This window comes from Chaetodon auriga, chromosome 5 (assembly GCF_051107435.1).
Source record: "Chaetodon auriga isolate fChaAug3 chromosome 5, fChaAug3.hap1, whole genome shotgun sequence".
Lineage (NCBI taxonomy): Eukaryota > Metazoa > Chordata > Actinopteri > Chaetodontiformes > Chaetodontidae > Chaetodon > Chaetodon auriga.
Window position 1 is genome coordinate 28,426,180 of NC_135078.1, and position 14,847 is coordinate 28,441,026.

Sequence of the window (14,847 nt, forward strand, 5' to 3'; positions counted from 1 at the left end):
TTAATTCGCACTGAGAATCGCTGTGGAATTTAATTTATATTTAACAGCATAATTCAGGATGTGCAGACAGGCTTAATTCAGACGCTGCTGCTTTATTATGTCCTGTGATGTAGTGTCATAAAAAAGGTAAGTTGGTGGAGATGGGATGATGTATGGCCTCAGTAACACCCTTTCCATGACATCAATTATTCTCTGACAGTTTCACGGTTGTCGGGCCACCCATAATGATATCCGATGGGTCAACTTGAAATTGGACAGGTGAGACGGTATGTCATCCTGACATAAGGACAATGGGAGCAGCGTGAGCACTGATAGCCGGGAACATTGATTTAGGGGCATTTTTCCAGCATTTCTAACAGGCGTGAAGATCATCCCTACATGTTTCAGGAATGATGGATTTTTTCTCAGAGGTGATTTTTCCTGTTCAGTCGAGGAACCTTCATGTTAAAATACAAAACAATACAAAGGGCTTATGAATGTGATGCTATCTGCTGCAAACAAAGCCTGAGCTAACCTCTGACTGTGAGAAGCTCGACAAAGCCTCAGTTGCTTCGAGAGCAGCCGTAGACGCTCCTAAAAGAGATTACGTCAATGCCTGAGTTGCCATGGCTGCGTAGCGAGAATCCCTGATGTTTGTTTCCTCCGAACCGCGAGACGGGAGATACTAATCAGACTCAAAGTTCCTCTCTTACCATGAAGCATCGTGTAGCTTTGCTGCTGCTGCTGCTGCCTCCTTCCTGTCAGTCCTTTAAAATGATAAATGATTTTGCAATGTATTAAATAAATTACCTTGAGCGTTGCAAGACAAGGAGAGTGCAGATCTGTGGGTGGGAGCTGATAAAGGTGTCCTTGAGGTATTTCATGCAAGAAAAATTCACAGTGGATTAAAACAAACTAGACTTTGCCAAATAGCTGAAGAAGCTTCTCATGATTCGCCTGCAGTGTCTCCGTCTGGAGCTCAAAAACATGTCCTGATGCAAAAGTAATAAACACAATCTGCAGGTGTGTGAAAGATTGAAGCTGAAACGTCGTCGGGCTCACATCCAGAATGCTGCATTTTGACATATTGCTCAATTTTTCAGGATGTTTTCATCAGGTACTGATGTGGTAAAGTGCTGGAGGTTTGGCTCGAGTGTTAAGATGTTTCGTACGGTGAATCTGATCCACCGTCTCTGATAAAGTCAGTCCTGCAGAGCTCACACCTGTCCACCTGACAGCCATCTCAAAAACCATGAGGTGACTCTATCAGCTCCGGTTTTCCTGTGAAGGAATTCCTTTAAAATCGGACTGTGTCATCTTACACTAATTAATCAGCCTGATTCCAGAAAAGCCGTGAGGCTGCGTCCATCCTGTGACCTGCTGACCCTCTCTGACATAAACTGACCTGAAATCAGCTCAGAGTCAACATATTCAGCTTCATTGATTTCTGTAAATATCTGCTTATTGTGATGCAGCGACACGTTTCACAGACTAAAGATGTGGAACGCTCTAAAAACACCTGTTTGGAACATTCCACAGGTAAACAGGCTGATTGGTCACAGGTGAGAGGATCATGATTGGGTGTGAGAGGGGCGACCTTGAAAGGCTCAGTCGTTCACAGCGAGTTCACCACTTTGTGAACACATGATTGGACTCATGAACAGTTCAGGAAACTGCTGTCAGTGAACAGTTTGATTATTGATGATTGATTCTGGTTCAATGGAGTCGATTGTTTTGGAATCCTCTCCAACAGGTTTTGGGAGTCAGCAAACGCTCTGTTCCATCGTTCAGGATGAACAATGACGACGTGTTTGCTGATAAACTCTGCAACCATCTACTAAAATACAATTCCTGGTTCTTTCTCAGAAACATGTGGGTACTTCTTAATGTGTACTGTCTCACATCATTGTACTTTCTGAGTATAATTAGCACCAAAGCTCCTTCCAGGAAAACTTTTTATCCACTAACAGGAAGCTGACGCTCAGGCCTCGACGGCTGATGAAACCTCCACAGTCCAGAGTTTAAGGACGAGTGCGTCTCTTTCCGGGTTTGAAGACGTCGTCTCCAAACTGAACTGAGCGAACGAAACACTTCCAAACAACTACAACGTCTACTGCAAAACTTCTCCAAGTATTGTGTTCAGGCTTTTTGGTTTGTGGCTCAGTCACGAACAGCAGCAACAGTTTCAAGATAAGACACCCACACACACGCACACACACACACACACACACACACACACACACACACACACGCACGCACGCACGCACGCACGCACGCACGCACGCACGCACACACACGCACGCACGCACACACACGCACACTCCCACCGATACACAAACAAGCACAAATAAACAGGCTCAACAAACTAAATACTTTTCCCCGGGAAGGAAATCCACAAACACACACAAACAACTGACATGTTTCTCTCTGCGGTCCAAATGCACCGTCACAGACTTCAGTCACGCCCGGAACAAACCGTGGACGAGTCCAGCTCTGCGGCGGGCCGCGGCGCCGAGGACGGAGGACGCCTCCGAGCTCCATTCAAAGAGGCTGAATCCGTGTAAAGAGGCTGAAATGGGGAGTCACTGCACACACGGAGAGGTGTGTGTCATTCGCTTGAGGTCAACAAGCTTCTGCTCAGTTCTGAGCGTCTCCCAAATCCATTCGACCGTGCCGATTGGCCGTTTCTGTCTCATTCTCACCTGGTTTCGGCCCAGAATGCCTCCAAAACGAATGGAGTTCATAAATTCAAGCCTGGTCTTAATTTCTCTACCTCACGTCTGCTATAAATTGCAGTTCTAAAACGTAATATTCGCTCTGGAGTTCATAGAATATATTTTCATTCACTCTCCTCAATGTGTTATTAATGCACGAGTGAAACAGCCTCCAGGAATCATTGAGGGCACGACCATATCTCAGATGAGAAAGAGGAGAGAGAGGGAAAGTCGCAATAAAAGCAAAGTAAATCCCTCTGATACCATTTGGCAGACGGTTGCTTGATATACCTCAGGCTGGATATTAAAAATCTCAGATGGGCTGTCCGACTGACAACTTAATCCATTTAGAGACACTGAGTAAGCAGCAGGAAGCTGAGTCAGGGTCAGCGTTCGCAGAGGTCTGTCATTTCACACACGAGGCACAATAAGTTTATCTCTGGTAATCTATCCCACAAGCTAACAGAAGCAGCAGAGGCGGCGGGGAAATACAATCATCCCGTTTGGACTTCAGCGTGATTAAAAGGTGTCGCAACACGAAGGCTGCGCGGCCGGAGAGGAGACGAGGTTCAGGCGCCGATTCGGGGAAAAGACTGCAGGACATCAGCGACCTGATGCTGGAATGTGTTCCATAAAATCCTTTTGTGAAGGGGAGCGAAGGTGACCTTTTGAAAACAGAGCGGTTCAGTATGTTAATTAAGAAGGCCATGTTCGCAGGTAGAGCGAGACGGGCTGCAGCCTCGCTCACTTTCCTGTTAGCATCCCCAGAAACACAGAAGAAGAAATGAGGTGCGGCAGAAAGCAGTGAGGAGGCTGCGTGTCATGACCTGAAGGAGCCGCGAGCCAAACCTCCTCTTCATCGAAGAGACATTAACCAACAGTGACAAGCGACACAGGAGATGGTGAGACGCCTGATTATGAGACGATACAAGACAAACAAGCTCACGAGGTGTCAACACAGCGTCCTCAGCAGGACTGATGTCTACATGCTGAAGGGATGTCTCACCTGACGATAATTAGCTAAAAGCTACGCGGAAATGTTTGATCTGATTATCTTAGCATGCAGTGAACTCCTCTGTAATCCTGATACTGTTCTTATTTATTGATGTATGTAATGTAAATATGAGCTTAGCTTAGCCTAGCTTAGCATAAAGAATGTAAACAAAGGTAAACAAACTACCTCCAAAACTCCTTTTTAAACTCTGGCTTCTGTTAACCTGATGCGACATAATGTGTTAATTAGCGATCTGATGTTGACAGATTTTATTAGCTGTTTCACCCTCTTTCCAGCCTTTATGCTAAGCTAAGCTAACAGCTCAAAAATTCCGTGACGCCTGCTGAAGTGACAGCAGGTGATGAAAGTAATCTGAGGTTTTCCAACTGAGTAACTTCAACCTTTGTTTGACTAAAGACATTATTTTTCTAGGATGGTTAAAATAATCTGAAATGACATTTTCAGGGAAGTTTATTGTTGTTGAGAGCAAAGCAGACGATGTGCAATAATGTGAATAATCAGAAGACAAAACCTGATGTTTGGAGTTACAGATGGATGGATGGATGGATGGAGGGAAGGAGGGATGGATGGATGGATGGATGGAGGGATGGGTGGATGGATGGATGGACGGATGGATGGATGGATGGATGGAGGGATGGGTGGATGGATGGATGGATGGATGGATGGATGGATGGAGGGATGGAGGGAGGGATGGATGGATGGATGGATGGATGGATGGAGGGGTGGATATCAAATTGAAAGTCTTCGGTCGCTCCTCGCTCAGGAAAGCTGGAAGCTCACGTCAGTTTTGGGGCGGATGAGCGTCGGTCTGTGCTGATCCTCTGAAAATCAGCTCCGACAAACTGTGCACTGTACAGTTGGTGCTGTTAGCTTCCAGTGACTCATGTATTGACAGAAGCATTTCCACTCAATTGATTTAAGCTTCTCAAAAATATCCACTCTGACAGGTGTCATTGTGCACCGTCTGCTGACTCCACCTCACCCAGAGACAGAGACGGACGGACGGAGGGTGGAGGTGGAGGTGGAGGGGGCCACGATGTTTGGACTGTCCCTCTCAGACGGATCCTGATGAGCTCAAATGTTGGACCTCAGTGCAGGAGCTGCTGGCTCAATACTGCCATCTTGTGGACCAAGCTGTGCTGTCAGAGTGACTGACGCTCTGTGAGTGTGTCTGTACAGGAAGTGTGTTTGATGTCACATGTCATGTTTCATCTCTTTCATTCCCACTCAAACCGTTCACGTGGCAGCTCATCCAGTAATGATGCTTCCTCTCTCAGCCTCAAACCAACAACAAGCACGTTAATGATACAGATCACCTGCAGGTGGACAAAGGTTTATCTGACTGATGTCACCGAGAGGGATCGCGTCTGTGTGATCACTTCAGGCAAAGTTAGAAATCCAGACGTTTCTTCAGAAAGTTCAAATCTGAACCAAACGAGAGCGACGACAAACTGATGCTAAACGTGCGACCGAGTGCAGAGCTTCAGGGCTAATTTTGATTTGTTTGCTTTCCATCATCTCCACTTCATTTATCTCGTTTACTATCAGAAGAGTTTCCTCTGCATCTGTCAAAGAACTGTGAGGAATGTGAGATGACTGAAGGTTTGGTGAACGAGTCGACCAGCCCAGGAGCTGCAGGTCCAGGTTCAGCAGGAATTCAATTTATGCAAGTACAACTATAAAAGGTTCTGCTTCTACTATTAAAGTACTTTTTATAACAGTATTTAATACAACTTGATTAAAGTTGAATTAAGGCCCACAGATGCTGGTTGTGTTCATCTTTGATCCTTTTAGTACATGTTGCTGATAAAACTGACTTGGAATAATGAAGGAAAAACAGAAAATGTTCCATCGTATTTGATGAATAGTAACACTTTAAATTACGGCTGCAGAAGGTTTTATGAATGACTGAAGATAATTAACCTCTACAGTTGATCGTGTGTCACATGTGAAGATTACACCTTAGATTAGCAGGACAGGAAAGTGCATCTTAAACTCAGAATACGTTGACCTCTCACTCACCAGCGTGTCCACTGTGTCCTCTGAAAGCTGATCTGGGACCAGCTGAGCTGAGCTCTACCACCAGGTGCTGGAGGAGTGTGAAGAGACAAACAGCGCTCTCTGCAGGACCGACAGCCATCTGCAAAAAGAGGAGACGTCAGTGAAAGGATGGGAACATGCTCGCCTTAAGTTAAATTACAGAGAGCAGAGCAGTAACTGTTTCACAAACCCTGGTAAAGTCTGTTGATGCAACTTTACTTTGAAAGAAAAATAAAATATGTTAATTAAATATGTTGGTTGAACATTGACAGGACAACACTGGATTATTGATTTTCTATTTTCACACATCTATCTATTCATCAGATTACTCACATTCATTGATATGTAATTTTGACAAGTTTGGAAATAATTATTCATTTATTTTCTTTGATGAATTATTCAATTCATCAAAGAAATATATATATAATCATGCTGGCTGTGAGTGATAATACTGAATACATCTGATTAGTATTCAAATATATATATATATATATATACGTTTCATTTAGAATCCAAAACAGAATCACAACCGATTTAGCATCTATTTCACATCTGTGTCACATGACACTTACGGCAGAATTTTAAAATTATCTCATTAGCTCTATGACTATGAAACGTTTTGTTTTGAAAGGATCCACCGGAAGTTTTGTTTGCCGTTGCGTGCGCTCCCCTCCAGTGGTCACAATATGCAACTACATCTCTGGTTATATTGAAATCGCTAGTTTTTTTTACCGGAAGTACGACCGTGCTATTGTGTGTACCTTGACGCTGACGAAGTTAGCAGTCGCTATTGGTATCATGAATACCATTAAGCCCCACAGTGGCCATGACAACGACGATGAAATGAATGACGGATGAACACACGAGAATGTCCATAAAGGACATAATAATAAATAAAATCAGTCAAAACAGACAGTTACAGTTACGAATTGTGACCAGCGGAGAGCAGCTTACGTTCGTAAGCACTCTTTCGGCAAACAGCAACTGTTAAGTGTGAAGGAAGACATAATCCAAAGATACTGACATTAGCTATCCGGTGAGCGCTTTCAAAATAATTGATTATTTTCAGAAAAAGCTGACACGATCACGGCAGACACGTAACATACAATCACCTCGGGTGAAGACCTTCAAAATAAAAGTGTGACAACTCGTGATGCTACATCTCCGCAAAAAATTAAAGTATCAACGTTTAAAAACAGAAAATCGCCGCTTCTACGAGCGTATTATCATTATTTTCTTTTTTCTGTCGTTGTTGTTCAGGCCTTGCTGGACGCGGAAGTAAAGTTTAAGAGGGAAAAAAAGTCCTGCCCCTTTATGACGTATTTTTAAGGGGACGGAGGGAGGGCCGTTTGAAAGCATAAAGCTGTGTGTTTCAAATAAACCAAATTAGCTGATATGATCGGAGTGAATGTTCACCGTCGATAAGTTACTTTAACAGCCAGTTAGCGGACACGAACCGTTCATGTAAGTTATTTCTGCGTTTTTCTGTGCTAGCCGTAAATAAAGTCTGTACGTTAGCTAAGTTAAGCTAGCTGCCGCTGCTGTCTTTAACTTTTCTGTCGGCTAAATGTGGAGCCAGTGTGACGTTTCCACAGAAGCGTAGCCAAACAAAAAGCCGTTAAAATGGCGAGTGTGCACGAGAGCCTGTATTTCAACCCCATGATGACGAACGGGGTGGTCCATGCTAACGTGTTCGGCATCAAAGACTGGGTGACTCCGTACAAAATCTCCGTCCTGGCGCTTCTTTACGACATGACCGCGTCCAAAATCACGCTGCCGGAAAGAAGAAGACTCAACAAACTCATCCTCCCTCTGCAGCAGGTCGGTCTCCTTCTCGTCTTTGTGCCCCTTCGCTGTGTTGAAGCAGGTGTTTCAGGGTTTTGTGTTCTGTCTCATGCGGGATCACCAGGGTCCGGATCTGACTCTGGGCCAGTTCCTGAAGACCGTGGAGGAGTGCTGCCCTCAGACCGCCTATGCTGTCAAACTCAGGTGAGCTGACACTGACTGTAATGGATGCTGGTGCTTTCACGGACTCATAACTTAACACATAGCTAGGAAATTGTACAATGAAACTGTAATGGAGGCTTTTAACAGTTACTGACACAATAACCAAAGACCGAGACAACAATCCAGCACAGAAACAGTGTTAAGACGTGGACATGTCTCCTTTCTGATGCTGGTTTTGCTCAAAGGCTGCATGAAATGGCCGATGGGGAGCTGAAGGACATGGAGTACTTCTTTTCCACTCTTCCCACTCCGTTCACTGCGTTTGACTCTGAGGCCCATAAAACCAGCGTTGTGGGTGAGTTCTGCACGATTCGCAGCTCTGCTGAAATGTGTTTTTCTCAGACTAGCGTGAAGACGTGTCCCTCTTGGTTTTCAGGTCTTTTTATGAGACACATGCTTCTGGCCTACAACAAGCTGTCCTTCAGTCAGGTCTACAAGCTGTACAAGTCTCTGCGCCTCTACTACCACAGCCACTACGCCAAGCCTGCAGACGGGCAGGTGGGTCTGCCAGCGCTGGTCGCTGACGACTCAGAGATGGACCTCACCAGCACCGAGGACACCGTGGGGGACAGAATAGACAAAGAGGAGTTGGACACCCCTCTGCATGAGTCAGAGCTTCGGTTAGTGATGCTCGTGTTGCATGAAATGATTTGAAGCAGCGTTTTTTGTGCTTTCAGCTGTTTTTGACGGATGCACCTGCTGCTTCGTGGATTCTGCTGCAGCCTGACAGTCAGTTTGTTCTGATGTTGTTGCAGCAGGACGGCCGATTCTCATGTTATTTTGTCTCTGTTGTAGACATGACAACGCTCCCAGCAGAGGTCCCCTGTCACAAAAACAAGCAGAGTACTTCCTTGCGAGACAGGTGAGTGTTTAAACGAACTGAAGTGCGTCGGCGGCGTCTTGATGTGATGCAGCAGGTGGAGAATGAACACATCCTCCGCCTGCTGTGTCAAAGCCACACGTGCTGTTCGAGTTCTCTGAAACGTCTTTCTGCAGGCGTATCTTCTGAAGAACGATGAGAACAAAGCCCTGAAGCCCGCTGCGCTGCAGGAGGAGCTCAACAGCATGCTGAAGTTCAATCCAGATTTCGCCGAGGCGGTGAGTTTCCCACCACGTTAACAGGTCGCTGCAGGGCGGACGTCTTCCTCATCGGCTGTGATTGTCGCTCTCTCCTCAGCATTACCTGAACTACCTGAACAGCATGCGAGTGCAGGACATCTTCCTCTCCGCCCACAGCCTCTTACATTACTTTGACCGCCTCATCCTCTCTGGAAATGAGGGAAAGAGCAACGGCGACGAAGGCTACGGCCGCAGTCTCCGCTACGCCGCTCTCAACCTGGCCAGCCTGCACTGTCGCTTCGGCCACTAGTGAGTACGAGGCTGAGGAGACGGACGCGTCCTCCGTAAAGAACATCTGAAACGTGGCTCTTATGGCCCATGTCTCTGTGCTTTCCTGCAGTCAGCAGGCCGACCTGGCTCTGCAGGAGGCGATCCGCATCGCCCAGGAGTCCAACGACCACGTGTGCCTGCAGCACTGCCTGGTAAAGTCCTTTCTTCGCCTCCTGTCACTGTTGTTTCAAACCTGACGGCTCGTTCTGTGTGAATAGATGTGAGTTCGCCTCAGCTCATCTCCCCCGTGTCTCTGTCCCACGTCAGAGTTGGCTCTACACGCTGGAACAGATGAGGGGATCCGACAGCACCGTGTTAACGGAGGATTCGGTGAAAATGGCTGCACATTTCTGCCTGCCAGTGAGTGCAGCGTGAGCTCTCACACAGGGATGGCTGTATTAAAGCGGCTCTGCCTCTTCATTATGTTTGAACTGACTTGGCTCACTTTTCAGTTTCCAAATCTCCTCGTTTTGGTTTGAAAATGTCACAAAGCAAACAGAACGAAAACGTCTGCGTCATGTCAGGTCGGACGTCACGCTGCAGGTTTATCAGAGGCGCAACATCTGCTCATCGCTCAACCTTAATCTGTCTGAAGTAAAATTTACCATCATCTGAAGTACAGTGAGCTTCAGGAATACTCTAATACTGATATGAATATTTCCAACCCTCATCTGAGCTTTTTAAGAGAAATCTAAAGCAAGTAAGTTGCTTTTCTTTCCCTTTGTTCAGTTGTGTCACCAGATCAGACATAAAACACCTTTACATTTTTCACTCTATGAAACCTGAGCCAAATCCATCAGAAACACAGGACCAGGTGTTTGAACAGCGAGCGTCGTGTTCGCTGTCTGCAGCTCTCATTGGATTAATGTTGGCTTTCATTTCATGTTTGCGTCAGTTTTCCTTCATAAACTAACAAAGAAGAGTTCACAGAATGCTTCATTCATCATTTTAAACCTGATGTTTGTTGATCATCTGACCCGTCGTGCTCTCTGCTGCAGTACTTGGCGTCTCTGGGCATTCAGTCTCTGGTCCAGCAGGGGGCGACACAGGGTAAAACAGCCCACAAACTGATGGACGCCCTGAAGGACACAGACATCCTGCACTGGAAGCACAGTCTGTCGGAGCTGATCGAGATCAGCCTGGCTCAGACCACGTCCATATGGAGGATGTACGGCAAGAGGTCAGACTCCCCAGGACGCCGCCGCTGCGTCACCGCAGCTGACGGCGTGCTGGCACACAAGCTTCTCTGCATCACATTAAATCAGCTCTGATGTCATTTCACACATCCAATGTACAAAACAAATTGCTGTTAGCATAACTGTAAAGGTGATGAGTCAGAGGTGGCTGCACCTCCTTCACCTCCTCTCTCCTCTCGCCTCCTGTGTGTCGTGCAGCACCATGGCTCTGCAGCAGGCCCAGCTGCTCCTCAACATGAGCAGCCTGGAGCCCGTCAACTTCGGCGTCCAGCAGAACAACACAGAGGCGTTCGCCGTGGCGCTCTGCCACCTGGCCGAGCTGCACGCCGAGCAGGTAACATATTTGATTGGATCTCATGTGTCTGCTCTCTGCCCCGCTGCGGCGTCCATTAGTCAGCCGGCCCGGCTTCGTGGGGAGGTAATAAACATTGATCGGCTCTTCTTTCCAGCTCGAGTTCACTCTTTGTCCTCTGTTTCAGGGCCGTTACGGCGCCGTTTCAGAGATTCTGCAGCACCTGAAAGAGCAGTTTCCTCCTCACTCCCAGCATGCCAAGGTGCGTTCTCTATTATTCAGTGAGAGAGAGCACAGACTGCACAAAGAGCGAAGCCGAAACAAGACAGAAAACTGACAAACAGGGTGTAATGTTTCCATTTTAGGCTTTTTTGGCTGATTTATTTATCTTTAAGTCATTGCCATAGACTCTACAAACCAGGAATAAGTAGAAACTGTAGTTTTGTGCCTTTAGAGACTGTTCATGACTGCAGTATCGACCAAAAAATGTGTCATTTCAGCTTTTTTGTCCCGGTTCTGAAGGATTCACTGGATTTCTTTATGTCCAGCTGTTTGTCTTCTGCTCATATTTATATTAAAATCAATAGAAAGAATCAGTTTACAGATTTAGCACATTTCAAATATGTGATTTAAATGTAGCTGAACCACATTAAATCACATGAATTCCACTCTGGCCAGAAACTGAGGTGGCAGCTGCTGCTAAGCTAACACAGTTAGCAGGAGTTTAGCTTTAGCTTTAGACAGCAGGGAGGGAGGATGCTTAGCTTTAGCATTAGCTGTGGCTGTTTAGCCAGGTTAGCGGTTAGTGCAGCCTGGCCGGAAATGTAGTGCATCCTTTGAAGTGGGGGGGCTTTCTGTCTATTCTGTCATGTGTGATATGATGTAGCAGGACTCACGAGAGGACGTGCACATTGTGTGTCCTTCAGCTCTGGATGCTGTGTGACCTGAAAATCCAGTTTGAGAGACACATGAACGAAGGGAAGTACCATTTGGCAGAGCCGCTGGTGACGGCCATCTCTGCTTTAAACAGGACAGAAGGCCTCTACAGGTAACGGCGAGGCGTCCATCCTCACTCCTAAGCCTAACAATGGCCGTCTCATACACGTGTAATATGTGCTGTTTGCTGACAGGAAAGCTCAAGTTCTGAAGGCTCTGAACCGGAGCACCGAGGCCTACAGCATCCTGCAGCGGCTGCAGGTTCACTGTGAGAAGACTAAATGCACGGAGGTGGTCATCAGGTACGCAGACACCGCCGTTCTCTCTGACAGTGTCGTGTTTTCTGGAGCGTAGAGGAGCGGGAACACACCTCAGCTTTCTGTCTGTGTAGAATTGAACTGAATCACCTTTTAGAGCGACCATAAATATTTAATGTGACGTTCACATTACGCGTCCTCTTTGGAGGCTGTTGTTCTGCATGAAACATGAAAGCCTTTCCAAAAATCTCTGTCTGAACTCAGCCGTGTTTCTCCGTGTTTGTGTGCCGTGCAGAGTCATGCTCTCCACCGCCGAGCTCCACTGGGAGTCCTCTGGCTTCTCCACAGCTCTTCCTCTCCTCCTGCAGGCCTTGGCGCTGGCGAGACAGCACCACCTGCAGTCTCTGGCCTCAGAGACCATCCTTCATCTGGCCTTCACTCAGGTCAGCCGAGCAGCCGTCTCTCAAACATGCAAATGACAGAAGCCTTTTTATTGCAGCTCAGCTCGCGGCGTTCATTCACTGTGTTTGCTTCGTGTCCTTCCTGCAGCTGATGCTGGGGGTTCCTGAGCAGGCGCTCAGCGTCCTGCATGAGGCCATCGAGCCTGTTCTGGCTCACGGAGCAGTCATGGACAAAGGCCGAGCCCTGCTGCTGACGGCCCGCTGTCAGATGGCGGTGGCTGGGTTCAGGCCAAACGGACAAGGGCAACCAGGTAACATCCGCACCCCCACCCCCACCTCCACCCCGCTGAACACTGATCTCTATCTCACAGCCTGGTGTGGCTGCACAGCCTCTGTTTACATGTTTACATGCTGCTTATCGTCTCCCTGCAGATTTGCGTTTGGCGGTTTTGGCTGTTGACACGCTAAAGGAGGCCGCAGCTTATTTCTCCACGCTGAGCTGTAAGGAGCGGCTGCGGGACGTCCACTACCTGCAGGCTCAGCTGCACCGCTCGCTGGGACAAACCTCGCAGAGCAACAGGAGCGCCATGCTCTTCCGGCTGCTGGACCAGGAGCTGCAGTCTCCAGCGCCGCCCGTCTCCATGCGGCTCTGAGCGCAGGAGGAGACACGACGCCTCTGGCTGCTGAGTGGAGTCACCGCTGCTCTCCACTAGATGGCGGTGAAGATCTTTCGTGCTCTGTGAGCACTGAAGCGTTTCACCTCTGAGTGTTTTGAACTGGAGCAGCTGGAGTTGTTTGCACGCAGTGGCAGGATGATTATTAGAGAGGACAAAGGCAGCAGTCATAAAGAAGGCTGAGCTTCCAGGAGAGCAACAATAGGTCAGTTGTCTCCTCACTTGTGGTCACATACAGATTTGACTGATGGCCTGGTGACAAATATAACATGTGGTTTAACAGCCACAGTCCAGGTTCATCACACAGATGGAACACGCCGGCCGACGGGTGGTAGAAACGTCGAAACTTTATCAGGAGCCGCGACGGCCCCGCTGATTTATCCGCCGCCGTTTGATGAATGAGGGTAATATCACAGTTAGCTACAAGACAAATGCGTTTCAGTGGCCTGGATGATTCATGTGTCGTCAGAAGAATACTGATGAAGCTGGAATCCGGAGGAGGAAATCGTGATCACATTTATAATGTGATAGAGCCACCGTGACATAACGGCAGATCCTCTATCTGCATTCCACTTCAGTCTGACACCATTCGTGAGGACGTTCGCAGCTGATAACGCTAACGTTTAGCGTCCTGACAGGCGCCCATCCATTACTGACTTCACCTCGCTGAAGAAAATAAAAGCTTGTTTTCATCTTAACTGGTTTTCAGTTCATCTGACTCAAGTAAAGGAGGAATCTGCCCACAGAGAGAACATCTGTGTGTTCCGGCTCAGGTCTACTCGAGGTTTGCTCTGTGTCCTCATTCTTCAGGGTGTCTCAGACTGTGGACAGGACATCCCTCTCACTCGTTTGCCATCTGTCTCGCCCCCCGAAAGGCCCTGTTGACTGGGTCAAAGTTCCGTGTTTGACTTCATGTCACTGACTACATAAACACATGTGTTACAGAGTCAAAGCAGGCCTGTGTTTCATGTAAATAATCTGGTTGGGTCACGTGATGCTCCTCACTCTCACGGCGGAGCGCTCAGACAGCTGCTTGTTGTGATGAGGAAGTACAGATCCTGAATTTACATGTTTGACCTGGTCACAAATAACCGGGGGGGTTTAGAATGTGACTGAGAATCAGAGGACAGTGAAAGCCGAGGGGCTCGGCCTCTTCAGGGCTCCTGAGTGCTGCTCAGGTTTTGTTTGCCTCCTTTGACCGTAAAGAAAAACTCTGCTCACTGTGTTTTAGTGCTGAAGCAGTCGATTCACTGTTGAGCTGCTTCTCTGCTTTTAGCCACTAGCTTTAGCGTCGGAGGATGGCCGATGCTCTGACTTTACAGCACGTTTGGTTTGCAGCGACACAGATGTTCACGATCGCCCTCAAAGTGAAGCTAATGACCCGCTGACTTTGGCTGCAGCGCCACCTTCAGGTCAGCCTGCAGAACTCATTCAGCCTTAGTTTGAGTTTGGTGCGAATTAGCTAATGTTAGCATGCGCATGTTAGCATTTAGCTCGAAGCATCATTAGCTGTAAACTCAGTTTGTTTGAATTTGAGACATTTAGTCAAAACATTTGAAGACGTTACTTTGATCTTAGGGGTAATTTTATAACCTAAACTATTAATCTGTGATGATGATGATGGTGATGATAATGATGATGATGGTTTGTTGTAGCTCTAGTAAACATCTGCGGAGCTGCACTGAAGCTGTGAGTCGTTCTGGTACTGGATATGTCCTGGAGTCAGTGTATTCATGTCCACGAGGCTCAGCATTGACACTGAAGAACAAACTCAGAGAAGGTTTGGTGGTTCGCTTCTAAATCCGTCCAGAAAGAGCACAGAAATACAAAGAGGGTCCGTGTGGTAAAATATAACATCTTTGTTCAAAATGTTTAATAACAAGCATGGCAACAAACATGGCATAAGAACAATGCATGTTTAGAAAAATATATCTGCAAATGTATTTT

General features: G+C 47.1%; 1 protein-coding gene across 1 annotated transcript; it reads left to right on the plus strand.

The window, feature by feature from the left end:
• Positions 1-7,062: 7,062 nt before the first annotated feature.
• On the plus strand, positions 7,063-14,843 carry anapc5 (anaphase promoting complex subunit 5). Its single transcript, XM_076730994.1, has 17 exons — positions 7,063-7,569; positions 7,658-7,737; positions 7,941-8,050; positions 8,132-8,375; positions 8,551-8,617; positions 8,752-8,853; positions 8,933-9,123; positions 9,215-9,296; positions 9,412-9,504; positions 10,143-10,324; positions 10,539-10,674; positions 10,820-10,894; positions 11,559-11,680; positions 11,763-11,870; positions 12,121-12,268; positions 12,375-12,537; positions 12,659-14,843. The coding sequence occupies exons 1-17, from the start codon at positions 7,372-7,374 to the stop codon at positions 12,877-12,879; spliced, it is 2,322 nt and encodes a 773-aa protein (XP_076587109.1). The 5' UTR covers positions 7,063-7,371; the 3' UTR covers positions 12,880-14,843.
• Positions 14,844-14,847: the final 4 nt, after the last annotated feature.